Raw genomic sequence first — 25,981 nt, forward strand, 5'->3', positions numbered from 1 at the left:
TTAAGGCAGTAACTCCCTCTACCTTGGTTCAGTCTCCTCAGACACTGTTTTGCACTAACAACAATAACGTCCCACCAACACCTCAGATCTGATCTGCACTGCTCCCTCTGCCCCAACAACTAAAGAATCTAAGCTGCTCAGGCTCTGCGCAGTCACTGTGTGAGCTAGATCAGTTCTTCCTAGCCACTGCGTCACTCCTTCCTAGTCCAAAAAGATGACGTGGCTCCACGTGAGCCTGATCTGCCCCTCTCTGCTTTTGCGCTGGACTAGATCGCTGATGCAGTTACTGCGTGGGCTCCTCCTAGCTATTGCGTCACCCTCACCTGGCTCAGAATGCTGATGCAGGCACTGCGTGAGCCTCTGCGTCATCTCTTCTGCATTGCGTCACTTTCCCTCTACGTCTCTGGCTCTGGAACAACGCTGTCATTCAGGATAGCTGCCTCTCTGCTGCAGATTTGCTGGATCTCCTGGATGATGGCTTTAGTATCCTATGATTTGCAATGCTCTGATACCATGTGAAAATTTCTGAATCTAGACACAGAAATCCTACTGCAGTGATTGGTTTAACATCTCCTACTTGTCATTTTATTTAACAAGTTATTTAATTTATAAATAGTGATGAAAAACACTACTATAGACTACACTGACATACAAATCATAAATAAAATTAATAGATGAGACAAACACATAAGGGACACCGTTATTTTTGGACAACACGTCCTCGGAAAAACCCAATGCGGGAAAACTGGTGCAACAGATAGAGGGTTTGTATTATTAAGCAAGCAGAATTTGAGTACAACAGGTTGTCTCTTACATCGACTAACCTTACAGAGAAATCACAACAACAAGAAATACATATGAGGGTTTACCTCGTTCTCCAAGTCGCAACTGATCCACTGAGTGGCTTGACTCCAACAAACATTGCGAAATCCCAGTGCAATCAATGCTTGGGCCAACGTCTTTCCTCTAGGAGACTGCGTCATCCCTTTTGTTGGATTGATTTGCTGGAGGAACACTGTTGTTCAACCCTCCCGGCTTAAAACCTCACTTCTCCGACAAAATCTCGGACTCCTGACAAATATTCTACACCGCCACTGCAAGAGATCCTCCTGGCCTGCGTCAACACTATGTGAGCCCCTTCTTGGGTTGTGTAGGCCTCTATGTTGCCTCTCCGATGCTACCGCTGCCTCTCTGCCATGTACTCTTTGGCTCAAAACTCCTTTCTGATCCAAATCTTTGCTTCCGCCCCTCTCACTGCAACTTAGATCACTTGTTTGATTTTCTCAGCGAACCATGCCCCAGAAAAATTGAACTGACTGATCAACTTGGTGTATCTCCAACTAACCCTCAAGCCTTCTCTTATACTCTTCCTGTTGATGAATCAACGGTTGAGATTAAGTCCCTAATCAATGGCTAAGATTAAAACAGACTTGATTCTTGTCTTTAGAAGCTTCTCACCCATATTTTATTAATACCTATTAATATTTTTATTTTCCTAAGTTGAGAGTTAGGGACCCCATTAAAAATATTAATTATTTTAATAACTCACATTCCGGGTGGAATTTCTCCAAACGATTTCTGGGTCTTCGAGATCTTATGTATTCTAGCCCCTCCACAAAATTTCGGAGCTAGAGCACATTCGATGCTACCCAAAATCAACCTGAAACCCATGCTTCAACATAACAATAATAATTTTTCTTTCATTTTACATTATACAATAATCAAAAGTACATTTCATATTTATGAAGACCGAACCTAGTTACACAATTTTCAACAGAAGAGGCTATTTGACCTCATGGCAAGGCTATAAATACAAGCAACTTTGACTTCATTTGGCACCAATCTCAATCTCTCAAGAAAGAAGTTCGGTCTGAAGTTGGGAACGAGAAGAAAGTAAGAGCGAAAGTCAAGGAAGTAAGAAGAAACCAAGAAGGAAGAAAATCTGGTTTTGGGCCTTATTCTCTCACATGTGTAAAGCTTGAGGTTTTTGCAGCTACTGGGAGGCCGAGAATTGCAGGTTTGAATTGCAGATTCAAGTTGCAAGAGGGCCGAATACTCTAATTTGACCTAGTTTAACTCTCGTTGACTTTGGATACATTGACTTGCTTAAAGGAGGAACTCTTGAACGGTTGACATGTGCCAGAAATTAGGGTTTTTGCAGCTTCTACAGGGCCGAAGATAGCAAGTCGAAGTTGCAGGTTTGAAGTTGGGGGCTGAAGTTGAAGTTGGAAGCTGGTTGAAGGAGTGACCTTTGTTGACTTGGTTGATATTTGACCTAATTGAAAGGGTCTCTTGGAGAGCTGACTTGGTGCTTGGAGGAGGACTTGGTCTAGGGTTTGGGTCTTGGTTTTCTCATTTGAAGCATATTCTATAAGAAGAGAAGAGATTCTTTCTGGGTTTTCCCCTTGGAGGGGTTTTGCCCTAGCTTGGAACCTAATTCTTGTGTCCATTGTCTTTGTTGTTTTTGCTCTTGATAATTGTTTGATGAAAAGATTTAATAAAGAAACATAAGAAGATAAATAAAGTTCACAAACAGTTATTAAGGTTAAGGAGAAATTGAATTAATAACTGCCCTACTGCATTCTCCAACAAGACTTTGGACTCAAATATTGATAGGTGGATGATTTCAACTTGATTGGATATTCTAATTCAACACAAAGTATCATTTGATTTGACATCATGTAGAGGCCAAGACTATTCATCTATGACATTGTTCCGCAAATGAACGAATTGCAAACATCTTCAACAAAGCACTTGGAAAAGAAAAGTTTGAAGGATTTAGAATGATGCCTGGACTCACAAACACCCCTTCAGATTAAGAAGGGGAAAGTTGGACACGTAATCCTCAAGGATTGTGTGAGAAACTTGAAATATATAAATTAGGGGAAATTAAATAATTGGAATAGGAAGAGACCTTGGAATATGAATCCCAAAGGTCACACCTCCTCTTGTTATATAATCATGTTTACATTGACCCAAGTACACAATTTGGGAGTCATTCCTCGGCCTCACATTAATAAACTAATAATGAATGCTTATTAGGGCCTTAGCATCAACCTTCTAGAAAATACATATCTTTTATAGATCTATCAAAAACATGTCCAATCTGACAAATTCTGGTGAATTATCTGCTGGATCTGCAAAATCACAGTCAATTTGACAAAACCTGACTGCTTGATAGTCAAATTGTCTGCAAAACTAGTCAGTTTCTGCTGCTGGGCATCTGTATATGCTGTACATCCTGTCAATTTCTGTCTTGGATGTCCATACAAGCCGATCTGCGAATCGTTGGCTATTTGTACACTCTGTATGGCTGTTTTCCTTTTTGGTGATTGTTGTATGACATTCATATGGTCGTACAGTTTCTGGCATCATTCTGTACAGGACGATGTCTGATTGTAACGATCCCTCTTGGCAAATTGGTGGCTGGTTTTGGAAAAGGAAGCTGCCCAATGACAAGAAAAATAATAATAATAATTATGTTTTATTTCTTTTACTTTTGATTTTCTACAAATCCAATTTATTTATTTATTTTTTTAATTCATAAAAGGCAACTTAACTTTAAAGTGATTAGTAAGAACTCAACTCGTTTTTAAAAACCAGCAATATGAACGTAGCATCTCTCTTATTCAAGAAAACAAGCATGGCTTTAAAAATGGACAATAATTATAATTAGCTTTGTGTGCCTGGGGCCCTGAAAGCACTCTGTGTTTCTTGGTGTGTAACAAAAAGCAGTTTCCCAGTCTGTCACTGATTTGAGCAGTTCTTGGACCTTGACCTCTTGCAACTTCCTTTCACCATGGCTCTAATACCATATTAGAGAAACAACAAACCAAAAAAGAAACCAAAAACACGAGAATTTGGTAGAGAGAAATATTTCTTAGATATAAAATAAAGAGAGTGCATGACCTTGTATGGTAAAGAAATAGCATAAATCTTCAGATGCAGAAACTCAAAAATGTAATTGTAATTATATAATTAGTGCAACACTAAAGCACAAGTTAGACTAAATAAAAAATGATTTATTCGTAATTTAATATATCTAAGTTTAGAGTCTAAATGGACTGTTATGAACTAAATAACTCTAACAACTTGACCTTAAGCCATCGTTTTGTAATCGAGACACTGACGGGGATAATCATCCTGTTACTGATTAATTGTTTTCTGCTCGACTCTGTTGGATGGTTCATCCTAGCACTGTCAAGGGGATTAGAAGGGTGAGTTTATAGAACCCAACAGGTAATAATACATATGCTATGCTTTTGGCATGGCACTTTCCATCTACTCTCAAAATCTCATGCTAAATTCTTGCCCTCAAGTGAGTTTTTGAACTTCATCGCAGATAACCTCAAGATGTCATATCTTACTTCTGCTTCAGTAAGACATTAATTTCTATCTGTCTGGATGAACAGCTTTCTCAAGATCTCAGTAGATATTTTGTTGTTTTCATGGATCTGCAAATCATGCTATTAAGAGCACCTTAAATTTTCATTTCTCATCCTTCGGCAATCTTCTTATATAGGAATATTGGTTGAGGGTCTTTTAATTCAACTTGCAATTGAGATTTTCTCCCAATTTGGTTTCATATGAAGATGCTTAGAGGCTTTTCGTTGGTAGCATTGCTATGTGGTTGTGACATATATCATAAAATACTAATACATTATATTTTGTACCACAGCCAGAAGAACTTGGAATTTCTGGCCATGCTTATGATGACGACAAAACATTTAGAGATAATTTGAATTCTATGATCTCCCAAGAGATGTTTGACGGTATTATACGTGAAGTTGAGGAAGAGATTGGTGTTCCTGCAATCTGTCTGGTACGTAACCCATTAGTCACATTTTTCAAGACAGGAAGGAAAACAATAATTTTTATATCCCCTTGTAATTACATATGCACGTGCACATGCAGAGGACGCATGTATATGGGCAAAATGCAGTACATGATTTTAAAATATCAGATTTTAAAGGCTTTAATTCTCTTAATTGAAGTTTTAGTCTGTATCTTTAAATTAAATGAGACAGATAGATATGAGTTCGCATACTTCTACTCTTAAGTTGAGTTAAAGTTTCAAGAATGCTTCAGAAAGGCAGATTAATCTATTAGAGATCACACTTCGACCTGACTATTTTCTTACATAATTCCTCCCTTGAATCACTTTTGAAGCTAGAAAGAGAAGCACCAGTTTGACCTAGTTAGGAAAATCACAGTTTTAAAAACCAGCCTAGTGTCACCCAAAACCAGTCAAACCAGCCGGTTGGCTAGGTCCAGGGGTCAAACCAGCCACCAAACAAGACAGGTGGATTTGTTTGTACCAATTTGGTACCAAACTGGTCTGAATTGGCCAGTCGTATCCTAAATTGGTCACGCAGTATAAAACATGACTTATAAACCCTAAAATTACACAAAAAAACTTACTCAACCCTAGCAATGCTAGCGATTAATCGTAATCTTAAATTCTTAAAGTAAAAGGTTTCCCTTATATCCTTTTACTTGAGTTTTTAACATTGTCATCAATTGTTTCAAGATGTTTGAGAGTGTTCCCAAGTGTGGAAAAAGTCTGGAAAAAATCGGGATTAAATTCCCAAAATGCGATTTTTTTTGCTGGCCGATTAAATCGGCTGACTTTTTGCCGATTTTTTCCCAGTTGAAAAAATCGGGATTAAATCAAAAAAATTGGGATTAAATCGAAAAAATCGGGACTTTTTCCAAAAAATCGTGAATGAGGTAGTTTCTTTAACGATTTTTTTTTTTTTTTGAAAAAATCGGGATTTTATTGAAAAAGTCTGGATGTTTTAAAAAATGAATATTTTTGTATTTTTTTAATTTTTTCGACTTTTTAAAAAAACTCCCGACTTTAACAACTTTTTCAATTTTTGGACCCTTGCCAATTTAATCCTGACTTCGATTTTTTCCACATTGTTTCCAACGTTATTGCACTTCATATGGAGAAGTAGAATTTCATATCCACTCAAAATTCAATAGAGTTAAAAGATTTCAAGATTTTAGGATTGGTAGTATTGCAACATTTTAATTGAATTAGATCATGTATGAGGGTATGGGATTGGCATTTAATCAAGAGCACAAAGCCCTTTCTGTACATTGATGATGGTGGTATTGATTATTGAACTACTCTGATATTGGAGGTATTGATTGTTGAACTCCTCTGCCCTTGTATTGTCCTAATCTAGATTTCACAGTAATCTTCAAAAAAATTCTAAGACATTTTAACAAACAATTTGCAAACATGACACAAAAAATGAATTTCTGCTAATCATCAAGGTAAGAACATTTCGTCAAACATATTGCATACAATTGAACACAAAACCATTGTTTGACAGAAAGCACAAGAAATCTTTCAAAGTAGCAACAAAACTCAGCCTTATTATATTAAATATGAATATGGAAATACATGCCAAATGTGATTTTGAGAACCTATTAAACACTAGCAAGATAGCACAAATGGCTGAATATATATGGCTGACAATGGCCTATCCAACAAACTCGTTAATGCACTAATGAGAAACCCGGATGGCTCCTTCTCTAGACTAGATAGGGTAGATAGTTTCACTACCGAAACTAGTATTGATCGGCTAGGTGGATAGTTTCACCACCGAAACCAATCTTGAATTAGCTAGGGTCGGTATCTCACCACCAAAGACCTAAGTCACTTGACACTTTCCCCCCGTGTCTCGAATCCTTCATGTTGGACATGAGCCCTATTAGTGTCTTGAAATTTGGATATGTGTCTTTTGAAGAAAAGCAACCTGAAATTGATTTATTGCCTCGTTCTCACGCATTCAGTCACAGTTTTGGAGTGCAGCGAAGGGAAATTAAGCAATGTTAGAAGGGAATCCAAGTGTTGGGAAGTGGATTTGTCCAAGCCCTACGAATGCTATTAATGGTAATGCTAAATTAATACTAAATTCTTAAAATAAAAGTTGCATTCTCCTTTATATTTCATTTTCATCCATTTACTTAAATATTTAAGATTACCATTAATCAAAGTGGAAAAAGTCGACCTGGGGAATAAATCGATAAGGGTCTAGAAATTGAAAAAATCATTAAAGTCAAGAGGTTATTGAAAAAATTGGCAAAAATTCAGAAAATTTTAAAAAGTACAAAAATATTTAATTAAATTTTTTTATTATCTAAAATATCCACAACATCAGATAAATGCATTGCCACATAAATATGAAAATAAAGATAATATAGAAGATGTATAAGAAGTGTAGTGCTACATCAGATATCAATAGTGAATCAAGTCCTGATTGTCGAGTCCTGAGTCAGCCTCAAGAGTCAAAATATCAACAAAAAATATAATAAATGTATATCATGATTCATCATCATGAGTCATCTACATGTCATAAACTAATCAGTCATTGAGTTTCTCTGCCCCTTTTACGAGAATAGGGAATGACTTTTCCTTTTTTTAGAGGAATAAGGCCTTGCCCCTAGGGCTAAAAATGGACTTTGTAGTCCTCTAGAAGCAAAAATAGGAGGTCGCCTTTGTCCTCTGTTGTTGCCCATCCTAGATGTTGTCACCTCCTGTTCTTGCTTCTCCTCCTCCTGCTTTGTCTCCTATTCCTGCTCCTCCTCCTCCTCCTCCTCCTCCCCCTATACCTCTCCCTCCCCTGTAGCTACTACCTCCTCCGGCGCTAGTGTCTTTGGATCCACCTCTAACCAATCAAGGGCTGAGTCCATGATAGGCCTCTCAGTCTCAACCCTCCATGCAACAGTGGTGTCAATATGGTCCAATGAGATGGCTTCCACGTTAGGGGTTTTCTGAAGTTGTCTCACCCACAATCGAGTAAATCTCCTCCTCTTGGGTAGTGAAAAACACCTCCTCTCTCCACAAGCACGAATCACAAAGGTTAGAGTGCAAAATGAGTGGAAAAATCAGCCTTTTCCTAACTAATACGTGGCCAAACACCTCACTCACAAGTTTTTGGATAAACTACCAATTTCATCATGAGTTTTACGATTAAATCCCAAGTTTTTCATTTTTGAAAAAATCGCGAGTCCCCGATGTTATCACGACTTTATCGGGACTTTTTCCATAGAGCCATTAATTGACTTAGAATGTTTGAGAGTGTTGAAGAATGTAACTAGTGTCGGTCTTCATAATTGTATTTGAGTCATGATGTAATATATTTGTCAAAAGAAAATTTATTTGTAAAAGAAGATTATTTATTAGCATGGTTTTCATGCTTATTGTAGGTCAAGCCTCCATTGCAGGCTTCTAGGTTTATGTCTTGAGTCATTGTCATTATCATTATATTCTAGACGCTTCTTGGGCTCTTTGTGTCAAGAAAGAAAAACATTTTTATGTATTTTGATCATCTATATCCCCTCCACCAAGTCGCCTAATTCAACTTGTCTAGTCGGCCTCATGAAGGGGTACGTCCACCTCGTGAAGACTATATAAAGGAGCACTTGACCTATTGTGCAGTGAGTTAATAATCTATTCGATCTGTAGCAATAAGAAGCAAAATTGAAGTGTGAGTCATACTAAGAGAGCATGTTCTATTACAAGAAGAAAATAATCCCAAGCAAAGGAGATTAAAAGGTCTAGCGAAGGTGTAGTGTTAATCATCTTTTTGTCACACATAAGAATTGCAAATCCGAAGTTACTTAATTAAAATAAGAAATCAAGAATGCAAAAAAGGAGATTGAGATTCTAGCTATTGTGATGTTCTTCTTTGACTCAATCATGAAGTTTGACTTGTCTACATGGAAATCTAACTTGGTGGATGGAGGAAAATTCGTGTCATGGTTTAAAAGGGTCCTGGATTTTCTCACTTTGACTTGGTTCTACTAATATAAGAGTTTGACTGGGTTTTCTCCTTCTAAGGGGTTTTACCCTGGCTTGGAGCCTATCTCTGGTGTCCTATTGTTGCATTTGTGGTTTCCTTGTTTGACATTTGTCTTGATGATAAACAGAACACAGTAATAATAATGAAGATCTAATCTAATGATCACAAGAACTTGTCAAAGGTAAGAGAAATCAAGTTAAGAAACCTAATCTAGATGTTGCCCTAGATTTCTCAACAGAGAGTGGTTTCAACCTCATTGGATTTCATATGGAGAAAGTAGAATTTTAGATCCCACTCAAAATCTAGTAGACTTAATAGTTTTTAGGATTTTAGGATTGGGTGGATTACAACGTTTCCATTGGAGTTTGTCATGTATGAGGGTATGGAACTAACATTTAATTATGAGGACCAAGCCCTCTATGTACCTCGATGTTGGTGGTGTTATCCACAATTTTGTCAGTGGTCCAAGGAAGCAGTGTGCCAATTTTTTCGAGAATCAAATTCATCAGCCAACATGATTATATCATTGTAAACCCAATTTCTGCAAGTTTTATTGTAAATGATGCTAGTACGACCATTTAATTATGTAACAACACCTAGGTAAGCCTCTGATTTTGGAAAAGGATTTCATCCTAGGAAGTTTTTTAACCTCACCAAATTATGTGTTTGTAAACACAGATAATCGACAAAGTTTTTCTTCTAGCTTAAACCCCAAAGCTAGGGTGGAATTCGTTGACAAGGTCTTAAGTGAGTAATAATCTTAGCACATTGACTAAATTATCTTATAACAAGCACACTTGGTTTCATACTAGATCATATTGTGTTGCAAAATTGGGTAAGTTATTGATGGTCCAAGTCTAAATGTGTATTTCCCCTTCGAAGGGTTGATTTTGTAATTATTTGGATGCAAAAATATTTTGGTGCATGGTCCCTTGCAATAAAAAAACCATGTCTAAAATATTTGAGGGTGGAAAAAATTATTAATCCCTTCTAGAGTTAATTAATTAATTTTTCTGGCAAAATTAAATTAAAATCCTAAGCTATAAAAATAATTGATTTTGAGTCAAATTAATTTCCCACCAAGTGGAAAATAATAAAAAATTCGTGGGTCAAAGGAAAGTCAATTTTTGGAGGTCCCCCACCAAGGGAAAATGGATATTTTAAGAAAAATTTGAGCCCTTAGACTTTGGTGGTTAAGTCAAAGTCAATTTCTTGAGGAAATTAATCCAAAATATTAACTTTTGGATTAATTAAAAGTGGTTTTAAAAAAAATCAAATTTTCCTCAAATTTAAAAATTCAACACTGGAGATTAAAAGATGATTAAGCTATTTTCAACGGTCAAGATTATTTTGACAAGAATCAAGCCAACTAGTCATTATTTTCTACTTGGAGGGGTTTCTCTATATAAAGAAGCTATAAAGTTTCTATTTGGCACCTTATGGTATGATGATCTTTGAATGGAAAATTTTGTAACGATGGTATTGAGTTGTTTCTCTTTGAGGAACATTTTTTATCATAGTAGAAAGAATTTGGGGTTCAGTTCATGGTGTTCTTCCTCTGCTGATCTATGGTTGCTTGGAATATACATCAAATCAACAAGTACGTTGTCTGTACATTCATTTGCAATACTCCACCAAAACCAAAATAATATCATATCTTGAAAAATATATTACAAGAAGATAGTTTTTTTTCTTCCGTGAATCAAGAGAAGATTCATGATGAAATGAATTAGCTTTCTCCTCTTCTTACACGCATACTTCCAATCCTTATCTAGTTCTCCAAGTTTGGGAGAGTTGTTGCTTCTGCCATAGAGACATAGCTACATCTGTCATAGCAATTTTGTCATCATTGGGTAACTCCTAGGTCATACTTCAGAATCACTGTCAAATCAACAACATTAGTTTTGTCTCAGACATAAATGGTTACTGTCATATCATATAGGATTTTGTCATGTAGTCTTTGCCATACGTATAGATTATTGATTCTTGTCTAGATCACTGACAACGATTCTGCATGTTTTTTCGAATCAAGATCTTATGAGGGTTTCTCTTCAAGGATGTTGGTGACAAGAGCTTTGCATATGTAATACTACACCAATACAACTCGATATATTATTGCATGCCAATATACTTACAATGTGGATGCCATATCAACATATATATATCCGATGCCATGAACAGATACTACTATAGTTCTGAACAGTAATGATGCCAAACATATAGCTAAGTAGGAACCATACTTATAACACAGAGAAAGAGTAATGCAAAGATGACATTTATACAATGAATCATCATACAAATTGTAGAGGATTATGCCTAGCAACATCATAGAAGAACAACTGTGTATGATGTGAATTTATGCAGAGGAACAATACCAACAATATTGCAGAGAACCATAATATAGAGAGTCAAATGGAACCATTTCATATGCTATAGTGAGACCATGCAGAGATGCCATTACAATTGGTATAGTAAGGAAGAACAAGACCATATGCAAATATTGTGAGAGCGAGATCATAAGCTAAGTCACCTGACACGGGGATTCGGGATTCGAGAGTTGGATTCGGACACATTGACCCCCCGGAATAGGTCACGTAGGATTCGTTATATATTATTTTATTAAAATATATATATATTAAAAATTCGATATTTCTTACACAAATTCTCATTAGTGATACAAATTCATTGATTTCAAACATAGATCTTCATCTAGATGTTAGTTTTACTGTTTACAAAGTAAGTTAGTAACATTATAGCATGTGTAGTACATACAAAATTCAAATACATGTCACATAAATCATGATTCATAAATGAAAGACAATGTACAATATAGTAAGATAAAGACACTGACAATTGTAATTTTCTCATTAAGTCATCAAATCAAAATGTGTTACATAGGTAGTGCAATGCCAATGGCAAATAGAAATAGAAAATATAAAACAACTATAGGTATACAACCCTCAAGGCAATAGGTAGCCCATGACTCATGAGTCAACAATCCTCATAGTTATCATCATAATCAGCATCAATGTCCTCATCATCATGGTCACTAGACTCACCACTGCTCTCCTTTGCATCCTCCTCCTCCCCTGTATCCATAGTCGCCTCTGCATCTGTTGGTGTGGAGGATGACCCCTCTAAAATATCACCGTCATCAAATCTAAGAGGCTCTAGCACTGGATCATTGAGATCCATGTTGGCCAATGCTAACTCAACACTACTGTCTAGACCCATATCATCAGGAAAGACATCCCACATCTTCGTCTTTCCCCTCAACCACTCTTCCCTCTGCATGTAAATAAGACGAAGGTTGGTGTGCACATACACCATTGTCTTTGCCCTGGACTGCTCAAGTCTGCTCTTCTTCACACTATACAAATTCCCATATGTGCTCCAATTCCTTTCACAACAAGAGGATGAAGTCACTTGAGAGAGAAGCCTCATGACTAACTACTGAAGAGGAGGGCTTGTTGCCCCATGATTTGCCCACCAAGAATTCAGCGTCTTAGCCCCCCTGTCTCTAATCACATCATATCCTGCAAATCGACCAGTGCCAGTGGAAAACTCTGCAAAGACATCCTCCACCTCATCAAGCAATGCTCTATCCTGAAAAGCCCGCCTGAATGCATCTTTCCTCCCCTGTGAGATTTCACCATCCATGTGAGGAGGGAATCTGCGGGAAGGTCCACCATTCAGCCACTCATGGCTGTAGTATTTTGGGTTCAATGAGTGAGCCAGGCAATGTAAAGGTGTGCAATTCTTGTCCCATATGCTGACAAGAATATCCTGTATAGTACCACAGAAGGTTTGTGGTGATGTCTCATACTCGGGGCACTCACTGTGTAGAATAATGCTCCTCATAGACTTAATCATGGAATCCCATCCCTCATAAACCTCTCCTCTGATGGGTTTGTCTATATTTGCAAATCGAAGGAAAGAAATGATAGGGTCCATGATTTGAATAATTAGATCTACCCTCTCTCACCAAGCATCATCTAGCACTGTGTCCTTCACTCTTTTATAGGCTACTTGATTTGTCTTTCTCCAAAAAGACCAAAACTCAGAAATAACCATGGCCCCAGGAGCGGTCTTGACCTCCCTCAACCTCTTCAACATCATGAATGAAGAGGTAAACCGTGTATCAACGATCCTCAACAATGATAGATTGTTGTACTCCTTGTAGATAGTGAGGGAATTTGTATGATTTTGCACAAAGTTACGGATATGTCGTGCATCCTCAATAATGTTACCAATCCAAAGCACATCAGAAGCAATGGATTTCAGTGCTAAGTTCAATGAATGGACAATGCAAGGTGTCCAAAACACTTGTGGATATTTAGCTTCCACAATCATGCCAACAACCTTGCAAACAGGTGCATTATCTGTAATGATTTGCACACAAGAATCAACACCTACACCTTCAACAAATTTAATAAATAACTCACCCATAAATTGCGCATCCTTGTATTCTCCAAGTGTATCCACTGCTTTCAAGAAAACTGGACCATTCAAGGAAGACACCATGAAGTTGATGATTGGGTGTCGTGCTAGATCTGTCCATCCATCAGAAACAATGCTAACCCTAGACGTTGGGCATGATGCTTTAATAGGCTCAAGCATTTTTTGCACCTCTTTTTTTTCCTTTGTCAACAATGTGGTTCTAAGCTTCTCTGAACCAGGAGGCACATACGATGATGGAGACACGTGAGTTAGAGCTCGACACATCTCAATAAATAGAGGTGAGCATGCAACATTAATTGATATGAAGTTTTGATAGAAAAGGAAGGCAATGGTGAGATCAAGCTCTTTCCGTTTCTCTTTTTGAAAAATATTGTCCATTGGACCAAGTGAAATTGCTCTTCTTTTTGCTGCTTGTCCCCTAATAGAACTCTCAAATGGAAATTTGGTGGTGCCTTTTCTCAAAAATGGAAGGGGGTCTTCATTCTTGGTTTTTCTTGATTTTGCAGCCACATTTTCCATACCAACAATGAACTCCTTTTCCATTTCTTTTCTCTTTTGTAAAGGAAGAGCTTTACAAGCTCCAATTCCACAACTTGGTAAAGCCAACAAATGGCCTTTCACATGGTAATATGTGCTTTTGAAAGGAATGTGGCAAAAATTGCATTTCCATTGCACATTGCTTCCTACCTTCCCCTTGGTGCTTGTCCCATCCTCTCTTGTGACATATTTCCACAAGTGATATTTCTCAATGCTGTCTTTAGGTCCTCCTCTTCCCTCAACATTACTTGCAGCAGACTCTGATGATATTGGGGGAGGAGGGGCATCTCCAATGGAGACATTCTTCCCCTTCCTTTGTCCCCTAACTGCTGCCCTTGATTGAGCCATGAATACTGTAAAAAAAATAAACAAAACATGCAGAAATTTGGAAAAAAAATCATAAACAAACTGCTGTAATAGAAATGCAAAAAAATAGAGATGAAATGCACTTACTTGGTGGTTGAATCTCCTTGCTGAACACTCCACACCCTTAGCTCCTTGCCCACAGCTCAACGTATGCAAAACTGAAAGAGATAAATGGTAAATCACTGATAGAATAACACATTTTTATTCTCGCGGGTTTCCCTTTTTTGGGATTCGAATCCCAAAATCGTGACACGTTGTGTCCTAACATGACACGTGTGGGATTCGATCGTGTCACGTTAGGACGCAACGTGTCCCATTCTGGGATTCAAATCTCCACCAAATCATGTCCGATTCGTGGGATTCAGACACGTAGCCCATTTCGAGCGAATCTGATTTCATAGATCATAAGTAATGAGAGCGAGACCATATGCGATAGGTGTGATTACTGTCATACCCAATCAAGGTCATATTGTAGACATACATCACTACAACATGACACCATTACAATGAGACATTATAGGGTGATCAAGCAAGTGGCATACCAAACTCAAAGTGCGAGCCATAGTCATAGTTATGTAGAATATGTGAGCCCAACTCCTGTAATAAGTGCAAGCCATTATCCTGTAAAATATGCGAGAGAGTGTAAGAGTATAGCCAATGCGAGAGAGAGATCCTGAACCTTGAGTGAAAGTCCTGCGTACATATTTGTGGCAGAGTGAGGGTAAAATATGGAAACTAATCTTGAGGCAGAGTAATCCTTAGCAGAGCGAGAGAAATAGATAAGATAATTATATTTATGTCCAACTAATGACCACAAAGTAGGTCAAAGGGACTGTTGAGTACAATGATGTCCATACAAAGCGAGACAATCAAACAGTCTTTTGTACAAAGTGGGAGAACCAAACGATGTCCTATAAAAGATGCAATGCATGAAGTAAACTAACATCTAGCCCTGGTAGAGAAGATCTAAGAGCTAATATGTCTGAGGATCAGACCCATCTTTCTTAACATCCAAGATTGAATGAAGAACACTGAAGAAACTCAACAAAGTTTGTTGGCCTGATGAAGTGTCGTTGGAAAGTGCGCACTGTCCACTAAATCGTTGCCTGGGGGAGTTCACTTGCTGCTGAGGTCTAAAGGACCTAGTCCGTCTCCCAGGAATGGATATGAGATGTATATGCTGTTGAGATCTCGTGTGGTGGGGTGAGGTCTAACGGATCCTGATTGATCTAGACTCTGGATGTGTACTGGTATCCATTGGTCTCTTGGTGCCCCTGTGTGAAGGTAGTACCCTGCAAAATGTTGTGATCATCTGTGTGGGGTTTGGTTTGATGGGAGGTTGAAGAATATGCACTAGGAACCTGAGAGCCTCCTGCATATATAAGGCCAAACATCTTTGATCGAGATACTTGAAAAAGTCGGTGAGGGTTTGAGAATATTTGAACAAGCAATAGAACCTTCCTCTAATCTCGTAGTAGATAGGTTATCCAAAAATGAAGTGCACCTCGATCTCCACTTCCTGTAAATGATATATCTAGCAGATTATGTCTGGTCTATCAATCTGGTGGTTTGTCTCTACCCAAAGTCTATGAGAACCTACTCTGAACTGGCCTAGGTGAATTAAAAAAGCATGCATCCAGTGGCGAAGCGTATACTGGGGTCGAACAATGAGCCTGTCTCTCAACTCCAAGAAGTGCTCAGCGTAGAAGGCCATCTTTGGGCGCAACCCTTCTGGAGGATTGACCCAGGTGAGTTGAGAAAACTGCCTATAGATGTCCTCCCTGATGATCTTGTTCAACTCCTGCCTAGTAGGTAAAAAGTGACCAGGTGCATCTAAGGAATATCGGAAAGGAGGGAGACAATCCAACTGAATGCCCACTGACTCTAAGAGATCTGAAACTCCAATAGTCTCAGAAGAGAAATATGCCAAGTAAGGATATTGGTCCCTACTCTTTATCAAGTTTGCAAAGCTCCAAACACGATGCAAGAATGAAACCAATTTGAAGACCGTCTCAAGCCGAAAGGGCTGAGCTCCAAACTTTGCAAGGATAATTTGTTGAGGTATTGTCTGTTTGCATCTAATGGTGTGATGGAGAAGAAGAATCTGGAATCTCTCAGCTGAAGCCCAACCTAAATCAAGTAAAGACAGTGCCCAAATGTTTGAGCCATATAGAATAGTGGGACGGATCAAGGTCTCCATGAGACCCATCTTGGACGAGATGTCTTGGAAGTGGTGTCAAAAGCACTGTCTCTCAAGAAGGGCAAAGGATCCATATCCTTTGTTGATTTGAGGCTGAAGCGTTGGTCGCAAATCGAAGCGAGGACCTGAGAATTGCACCCCCAAGTAATTATACTTGTTGGTGATCTCAACCTCCTCCCCTCTAAATAGGAAGTGAAGGTCTGAAGTTTTCTTCACCCCATTGAGGATCATAACCTTGGTTTTACACAGGTTGACCGTCAACTATCTAAGATCACAAAACAGAGCTAAGGCATCCAGCTGCCTCTGTAATCCTTTTGGGGATGAGGAGAGGAGGATCACTTTGTCAACAAGGAGTAGAATGGATATCAAGATTCAAAACTTGGTGAAGAAGGCACCCATCAGTGCCCTGGATATGCTCGTGTAGGAATGCCTCCAACTCATCAATATAAATCCCAAACAGGTTGGGGGACAGTGGACAACCCTGTTTAACCCCAATGGTGCTTCGGATGAAATAAGACATCACATGAGCCACACGAAGACGACCAAGGACAGATTCATATAGGCGCATAATAGTTGTCAATTGGGTCGCAGAGATGCCAATATCTTTGAGTCACTGGCATAAGGCTTCCCTCGGAACAGAGTCAAAATATTTCCGAAAAATCTACGAAACAATAGAGTAATCCTGAGGCAGATACAAAGCCCAGATACCATACGAAAACCACATACCATAAGTGCCATCCGAAGATACCATTTGGAGATCACAATGGGGAATTTATAGTTATATTTCCATGAAGTGTCATAACCCTTGAGAGGAGCCAACTTTGAATTCGACCTTGAATTTTCGGTGTAAATTTAAATTCAAATAATATTTTTCCCTCCACTGAATTGCAGCTGGCCATAATAAAATTCCTTTTATTAAATTACTTGAAAAATATTTCATAATCAAATGAGGGCTAGGAAATTCTCCCTAGCTGTCCAAAATTAACATAGCTCTAGTTGAATGAATCCTTCCTCACCTTTTTAATTAAAAACTTTAGCACAACTCAGTGACAGTAATCTTATTGCATGCCTTGAAGTATATGGGATACCTCCTTTAGCTATTCAAGTGGGGAGGTTTTCAATCTCCAATGGATACCTTCTACCAGTTCTATTCCCTAGGAACATCTCAGAATACAACATACTTGGCAACTTCTTTGCTCTATCGAATCCATTAAAACCTAGACCTTTTATGTTTCTCATGTTTCCTTGTTAGGACCTGAACTTATTTTTGGTCTTGTGAAATGTCAGTATCATTGTCTAATGGGTACTGCTCCCATGGGTTCAGGAACCGGTTCCCAGCATATACTCATCCGTTGGAACATGGGCGTTCGAATAGAATGTTTGCTTTTGTTTGGGAGAGATTATGGATACTTGTGGAATGTTCTGGGAGCTTTGGGATCAAGGCTGAGCTGTTCCCAGGCAGCTCTGCACAGTTGGGAATACCAAGGGGTCCCCACCGGTTGGGGAGATTCCAGATGCAACATAACAATCTGGGACCCCTTGTGTTTTCCCAGCTGCAGGGGCCACAAAACGATGCCACATGGGCTTGTTTAAGTGTTGGTTTAGTGCCATGTCAATACCACTAGTACCCACAAGTGGGGAGGTTTTCAATCTCCAATGGATACCTTCTACCAGTTCTATTCCCTAGGAACATCTCAGAATACAACATACTTGGCAACTTCTTTGCTCTATCGAATCCATTAAAACCTAGACCTTTTATGTTTCTCATGTTTCCTTGTTAGGACCTGAACTTATTTTTGGTCTTGTGAAATGTCAGTATCATTGTCTAATGGGTACTGCTCCCATGGGTTCAGGAACCGGTTCCCAGCATATACTCATCCATTGGAACATGGGCGTTCGAATAGAATGTTTGCTTTTGTTTGGGAGAGATTATGGATACTTGTGGAATGTTCTGGGAGCTTTGGGATCAAGGCTGAGCTGTTCCCAGGCAGCTCTGCACAGTTGGGAATACCAAGGGGTCCCCACCGGTTGGGGAGATTCCAGATGCAACATAACAATCTGGGACCCCTTGTGTGTTCCCAGCTGCAGGGGCCACAAAACGATGCCACATGGGCTTGTTTAAGTGTTGGTTTAGTGCCATGTCAATACCCACTAGTACCCACAAATGAACATTATCAGGGTTTTAATAGTTAAAAATCATTTACCATCTGGAATCTCATTCTTCAAACCAGAGTAAGATGGGGTAACAATGGTCTTATAGAAATCTAAAACAATGTTTTTTTCCTGTCCTTACGCAGATTTATGGGAATTTTTTTTTGCAATGCTGCAATTTGAAATTTCCTGTCTTTATTGAAACAGGGCTGCAAGACCTAGGTTGCAAAAGCATTGTTTATAGATGGACGAGCATATGCCATTATATATTGATCCCAGTCACTGTGGATTGCTATGCAATTATCGGCAATGCTTATATGGCAGTTTTCCAATGATAACACACTGACAAGAATCTGAGAGAAATTGAGGATTTTAATGCCTGACTAAAAAGAAATTTAAACATAATAATTCTTGGGATACAAGAGGAAGCTTCTAATCTGAGATTGCGCATCGAGGAAGCATGGAGAGTTAGTCAATACTTCACAATTATACAAACATCCTGGAGCTACTCTTTCCTCGTTTAGAAAATTCCAGAGATAGAACATTGAGAATTATTATATGGATTTTTGAGTAAAAGGTTTTGATGATTTTTACTATGTCACTGTAAAAACATTTCATATGAAAAGTCTACCGTATGTAGACTAGGTTCCATTTGCAGACTTAAATTTTGTGCATGAAGCATTTCTGGAAACGAAAACTCAAGGAACTTTAGTTCCATTTTAAAAACAGTAGATAAGGTTAGTTCAATATCTTAGATAGATATACCTTCTAGATTTAGTCCCGACATTTAGTAAATAATTTCATGTTTTGGGCTCTAGCTTTCCTGAGTTCTTCATTGAAAATTAATTTTATTTAAATTTCTTATACAGTGCCTGATATATTAATGAATTGTACAAATGCCTGATATATGTGAGTGCAATTGCAGATTTGTAATTGTGAACGGTATGAGTTTGCAATACTAATAATGTGTGTTGTGGCTAATTTTGAAATTTCCACCCCACTTTTCTATTTATTTTTACATTTTTTAATATCTATAATTGTCATCCCCAACCTATCTTTTCATGCAAATCATGGCAATTCCGGACATGCATACCCGCAATCTGGATGTTTTGGCATTTCACAAGTTCATGCTGCATAAATCACTATTCATTTCCACGTGAATGAACTTTAGGACAGACTCAAATTCCAGCACCAAAGGCCAAAATTCCAGTTATTCTAAGCTATTTCCCATAATATTTAAGAGATTAATTGAATCTCAGTACCATCACAACATTAATTTCGATCCATGCTACTGTGTATGCCTACAATGTCTAAAGACAATACAATTTGAATTGGAGTTTTAATCCTTCAAAAATTTTCTTTCCTTAACATGTTCTTTAGAGTGGTTGTCTTGACTCTATCGTTAATTGCTCAACCGTTCATTATTTATCCTTATTGTGCTTGATACTACATGCTGCTTCTATTGGCAACATAACATTAACACTCCCTCCTGCTCTATTTTCCAATTCCTATGTCTACATTTTTGACTTCTAATTCTACAGCAATGTCTACTATGAACACTTAAAATCTGCATCAGGTCTCACAGATAAAATTATTATACTGTCTTGTAGAGTGATCCAATCTTTATTGGAATTTCTCGGAGAGTGATGAATGTCCGACCTGCAGCTTTCTTCTACATCAAATGTAGTTTAAGTTCATCAGATATCCTGAGACTCTATTCAAAAGCAAAGGATGGTTTTGAGTCAACACAACTGTGCATGGTTCCTAAGGTATATTTATTATAATTGATGCAGAAAATACCATACAACTTTTGCAGATGAATATTTTTAAATATTTATAAGATTTGTCTAAACATATGGAAATTGGATCTCTCTATTGTCTGATTATGGTCTTATTTCAGTCTGAACTAGCCACTGCAGCTTCCAAGATGCCTGGTTGTCATCAAGGTGGGTTCGCACTATATGACCTAATGCTTAAGAGAACAAATACCTGATTTGTAAAGTTCACTCCATTCTTAAATTATCCATGCTGCTGAAGCTATGTGGTGTAGCTTACCTTGTTGCTTGTTCGAATTTGAGGAATATTTTAGGCCATGTTTATTATCTTATCATGGTTGTCCTATAGCAACCAAGTTCAAATTCTGTTGAATTTTGAATTATTCTGCAATTTGTAACTATTCGCAATGTTATCTTCTAAAGAGATGGCACACTCTCTTAGGATAATTCTTTGAAATGGAAAAACTCAAACCTCGTGACTGATTTGGCGTTTACATCTATCTGATGCTTATCACATGTTTCTTAATTAAACTAGTCGTCAGAATTCTCACTTCATGTTCTAATTTCTTTACAATGGATTAAGGAAATTGTGATGCATTTCTGAGACATGCTTCAATGTGTATTTTACTGTGACCAACACAATAAGAAGTCCATGTTCATATGTGAATTTTAAGTCTGCAGATTGGTATAGTGTATTCAATGAATAGAGTGCATATTATTCCTTCAAGTTGCAAGGGGTTGTGTAACACATTTTAAAGCAAGAATCCAGGCAGGCAATTAAATGGAGAAACTTGAACAGAGGCATCTATGGCTTATGCAGCCATATGTTAAAATTGGCGTCTATGATCTACAGTCATTTTAAGAGATTAAAATGCTCATTTTATTCTCCCAAAGGTGATATTTTTATCTCACAAGAAACAGGCTGTTGGAGTTTTGGTTTATGGATGTGATCACTCCTGAAACTAACCTCATGTTAGATGCAGACAGAACAAATGGATTCTCGTGAACTGATGAAATCGATCAGATAGAATATTAGAATTCTTCCTATTTCCACTGAAACGATTTTCAAATATATTGTTTTACAAAAATATTTACTGGTACAAGGGATAACAAATTGGCAAATAGTACTCTTTGCTATGATCACTGTTTACACCAGGGAAAGTTGCGTGTGATATAAATCAATAGCAGATTATATTGAATTGCATTGACTTCAAATCACTGCCAGAATGAGAACCCCAAATCAATTGAATTCGTCGAGGATAACGGTCATTCATCCTCGTTGCCACACGAACCGACCCTAACGTGGAATTGAATGCGATGTACACTCATCTGCGTGCATATCTAGGCATTCACGTGTGGCTAGGAAAGTCCGTGAAAGGAGGGAGCGATGTCAACCGAAGATTGAATCATTTCGGGAACCAAGCAACGGCATAAGGAGTGTCAACCCTAGGTGACGTCTAGAAGGTCCTTTGTAAAATTGCCCCAGTGGCCATGTACAAGTGGCACATCAACGGTTGATTAGTAAGCACCCATTAGTTAGATTAATAAATGTTGTATATGTTGCGATAGATATTGTTAGACGCCTAATTCTCATGAAATTTATTCCATGTTTATCTTTTTATTTGGTGTTCAATGAGATTCAGTATAACAGTGGTATCAGTGACCTGCTTCCCCGTAGAGATCATCCAACTCACCTTGGGCAATCAGACCTGTCCACTCGCCATTTTGTGCATTACTTCACTACTTTCTTGGACGTTGTCCTCTCTGCTTAGCAGAGATTCTCAGTCAGAACCTTCGTCTCTTCCATGCCCTTCTGCGTGCGCTGGAGACTGCATTTCTTTTGTCCAATCCGTGAAACTCTGCCATTGGCGAAAAATCATTCACAAACATAAATCCATCTACTATTTTTATAGCAAGCAGTGTCAGTCAATTCGAGTGGTAGCAAGAGCTAGGCTCAGATTTTAGTTAAGATGTCCAAAGGAAGGCTATCTACCAGGTCTTTAATGTGTTCTTTTATATCTCAGCAGTGTTATGGAAACATGTGGTTTTTATATCTTGGTAGTGTTATGGATCGTGAAATAAAATGTGGCAAAACATGTTAGAGATTGTTTTTTGCGGAATGGGAACTTCGAGCACCCCCAAATCACTCCACCATGATGTTCATGCTGGTCACTGATTCGAATTCCAAGCCCTTTTGGTCGATTGACAGGTTTGTCGAATACATATCAGAAGGGTTAAAGCAAAGCAACACGATGCCAATAGTTATAGATGGAGGTCATGCATTAAACTCGAAAACAAGGCAGTATGTCGTGGAGAAGGAAAAAAAAGGGTCTTACTAGTTCATTTTCAACGTTGTTCATACCTACACGCAAAAGGAGAGCTTGAATATCTTTGTTTTGCTCGAGGTGCGGAAGCTAACAATATAGACGATTTACAGCAGTGCTGGTTAGGATTCATATGAAGGACCTTTTCAGCGGCCTCCAACATAACTGATATTACTCTCATCGGCCAATTATTACAGTACACATTTCCTCATATTGATATGACTTACTCAAATGAGCATTGAATAAGAGATGGAGAGATGTTATCATTCGTTGATCTTCTATTACATGTGACTGATAGTTAAACTTTTAGTTTTGAAGTCTTATTAATCAATCATACACAATCATGTATGAGTGAGCTTCAACCAGATTTAGAGATATTCTCAGAGTCGAAACCATGAGTATGATGCAGTTTATGGTCATATTTAAATTAACATCAGTTTGTAGTTATCTTCAAAATGTCATTTGCGAGCACTCCCAGTTAGTAAAAGACATCAATTTTCAGCTAAATCAAGAGATGTTTCCGGAATTGTTAAGCCTTAGAGCCAAGTTCCAATAGTTTGTGGTCGTCTTCAAATTGTCATTTGTGAGCACTTCCAATCAACAAAAAACATCAAATTCTAGCTAATTTTAGAAATGTTCTTGAAATTGTTGAGTGTTATAGCAGATTTTCGGTGTTGGTGGTCAACCTTAAACCACAATTCAATAGAAGACTTCAACTTATGCTACCCATTTGGTTTGTGGTATGCCTTAAGGCACCAAATTTAAAGACTGTTGAGAAATCTAGGGCATAACAATTAGGTGATTTCTCTTCTTATGATAACTGCTTGTGAATGCTTTTTAATACTTTAGATTAGGATCTTTTCTTTAGTTAGATTATTATAGTATTCTTCTTCATCAAACAACTACCAAAGCATAAACAATAAAGAGACAAGAGACACAGAATATAGGTGATCAGTCAGGGCCAAAACCTCTCCAACTTGAGAGGAAAAGCCAAACGAATTCTTCTTATAGAGATTTCAATTGACGAATACCAAGACCAAAATTCTTGACCTATTTACCTTTCCAAGACCAAGTCACAAGGCTTTCTCCTCTTCCTTCCGACAACGATAGTCAAACTACTGACTTCTTCCTCCTTCTCAGTTATCCTTTAAATCTCGACTTCTTAGATCAGACTTGCAACTTTTTTGGCCTCCTTAGAAACCCTAGTTGAAGCATGTGTGAGAGATATATGGTGAAGTGACCCCGTAATCTCCTTCGCTTGGACTGAATGAATTTCTCCTTTAACTTGTCTTGATGAACCAACTTGTCTTCTTCTTGATTTGGCTTCTATTATAGCAATGAAGACTTCGACCCTTTTTTGCAGCAGGTGGTACTCCTTTTCCTCGCACGTGTGAAGGTGATTACCCTAAACAGACCCAAAATTACTTTGACTTGCTTTTCTCTTTCCTTCGCTAGATGAGAGGCTTCCTTCTTGTCCTTCTTCGCAATTTTTTTCGATTTCAAATGCTTGATCGAATTGTTCTCAAAGTGAGGTTGAGTTGCCCTATATATGGTCGTTAGCCCATCAAAAGTAAGCCAACTTGAGCCATGGGGTAGGCCAACTTATCGTTCTGGAAACTTTTTTATTTCTTTCAAAGGTTGACATTAGGGAGGGCTTGTGACAAGGTCTTGGAGGGTAATTAACATAATCAAAATGACCCTTTAAAATGCGTAATGTGCCTTCAATACATGACAATGACTCCCTAGACTTTATGACTTTATGACCAACCCTAAAGGTTCACAAAGGGAACCTTAACTAAAATAAAATTCCTTGATCACGAAATCCATGAGCCAAGCATTACAAATAATTTTATTTTATTCTTTACATCAATTACATATTTCATTATGAAGATTGAACCTAGTTACACTTTTCAACAGAGAGCACATTCAGTGATTGGAGGTTATCCTAATCTCTCTATATTGACTTACATACAACCCCCTGAATTAGCGCGGGGGGATGGGGGATGTTAGGCACCTAATATGTTAAGATTGGTGTGAAGGAATACAAACCATCATCGGGAATCCAAAAGACCTTGAAATCTTAATCGAAAGGTCATAAACATTGTATTTATATCTATATGATTCTAATGAAATGTATTATGCCCTAATCTTTCTCTTTCGTGTTTATTTAGATTCAACCTAACACATTTTATAATATTTAAAGTGTTTAGACCTTATTGATATATATCTCAACCTATACAATATCTATTAACTAATTTTTTATTGGTTGTATAATGCGTATATATATATATATATATATATATATAGACTTATATAATATCTATTATTTAATTTTTGATTAGTTGTATACTGTTTGTCATTTGTAAGTGAAGATGTTATTTTGGGAAACCTTAAACAAATCAAAACATATCAATCATGAAAGTTGTTTTCTTGTTGTATCCCCTATTCAACATATTATTATTAATTGTGCAAAGGGGGAGTTAACATTACCCCCTTATGTTGGCTACCTCACACGTAATGTGGTTGTCATAGAGTTTGTGTCAGAGATGGATATTGGAATGAGGTGGTGGTGAATCAAGAACCATGTTAAATGATGGAAGGAATTGGACTGAGATTGAGAATTGTATGATGTGGCAATTTCTTGGAAGTACATACTATGAATGTACTCTATTTAAATATCGATTCATATTGGATTGGGTCTTGGTTTATTTTCCAATGTGTTAGCATGACACTATTATGTATTTATGTTTTTCATTACATTCGATTGTTTGATTGATAGGTAAAATGATGTCTTGGTTTTTTCTAGCTCTCAATTTGTCATGATTTTTCTATGTATTAATGTGTTTCTATCTTTTTGCACTTTGTTACATTTAGTTTCTCAATCCTCCACCCATTTTTCAAGGCTCTCATATTATCATGCTTCTTTTGTTTCACTTCATTTCATTGTCAATTTAGAAAAAAGACAATAAAATTAATATCAATAAATATTAAACTTTATATTCCTATGAAATATAAAAACAAGACTTGATAAAATAATGAAATGATTCATTGTTGGCTTGATAACTAAGTTATGATTAGATTTTCTCACATGTAAAAAAAAAATAATATGATTAATACGAATAAATTAAATATTTAAAAAAAATTATAAAATTCTAAATTGGTTGATTAAAATTATTTTTCCAAGAAGAAGAATTTTTAAAATAAATTAAATATTGTTAACACGAGGACTAATGCTCATGACTTTCTTAGTGATATTGGTAGTTGAACTAACCCAAAAGTACTTTTGAATCTAATATGTGCTGCAAACTCATGACTTTCTTAATGATATTGGTAGTTGAACTAACCCAA

The 25,981-nt window shown here is 37.5% G+C and overlaps 1 protein-coding gene across 4 annotated transcripts in view; it reads left to right on the forward strand.

The window, feature by feature from the left end:
• NUDT9 (nudix hydrolase homolog 9) overlaps positions 1-20,840 on the forward strand; it is a 214,829-nt gene extending 193,989 nt beyond the window's left edge. For all 4 annotated transcript variants that reach the window (XM_089413231.1, XM_089413234.1, XM_089413232.1 and 1 more), the window contains 3 exons: positions 4,679-4,822; positions 20,145-20,303; positions 20,435-20,840. In XM_089413231.1, the coding sequence (XP_089269357.1) occupies positions 4,679-4,822; positions 20,145-20,303; positions 20,435-20,527 (396 nt within the window). In that variant the 3' untranslated portion in view covers positions 20,528-20,840. The remainder of the gene's footprint in view (positions 1-4,678; positions 4,823-20,144; positions 20,304-20,434) is intronic.
• The last annotated feature ends 5,141 nt before the right edge of the window (positions 20,841-25,981 follow it).

The sequence above is a fragment of the Pinus tabuliformis genome, chromosome 3_1 (genome assembly GCF_031772625.1).
Source record: "Pinus tabuliformis cultivar Carrire ecotype Pingquan chromosome 3_1, CPIR1, whole genome shotgun sequence".
NCBI classification, from domain to species: domain Eukaryota; kingdom Viridiplantae; phylum Streptophyta; class Pinopsida; order Pinales; family Pinaceae; genus Pinus; species Pinus tabuliformis.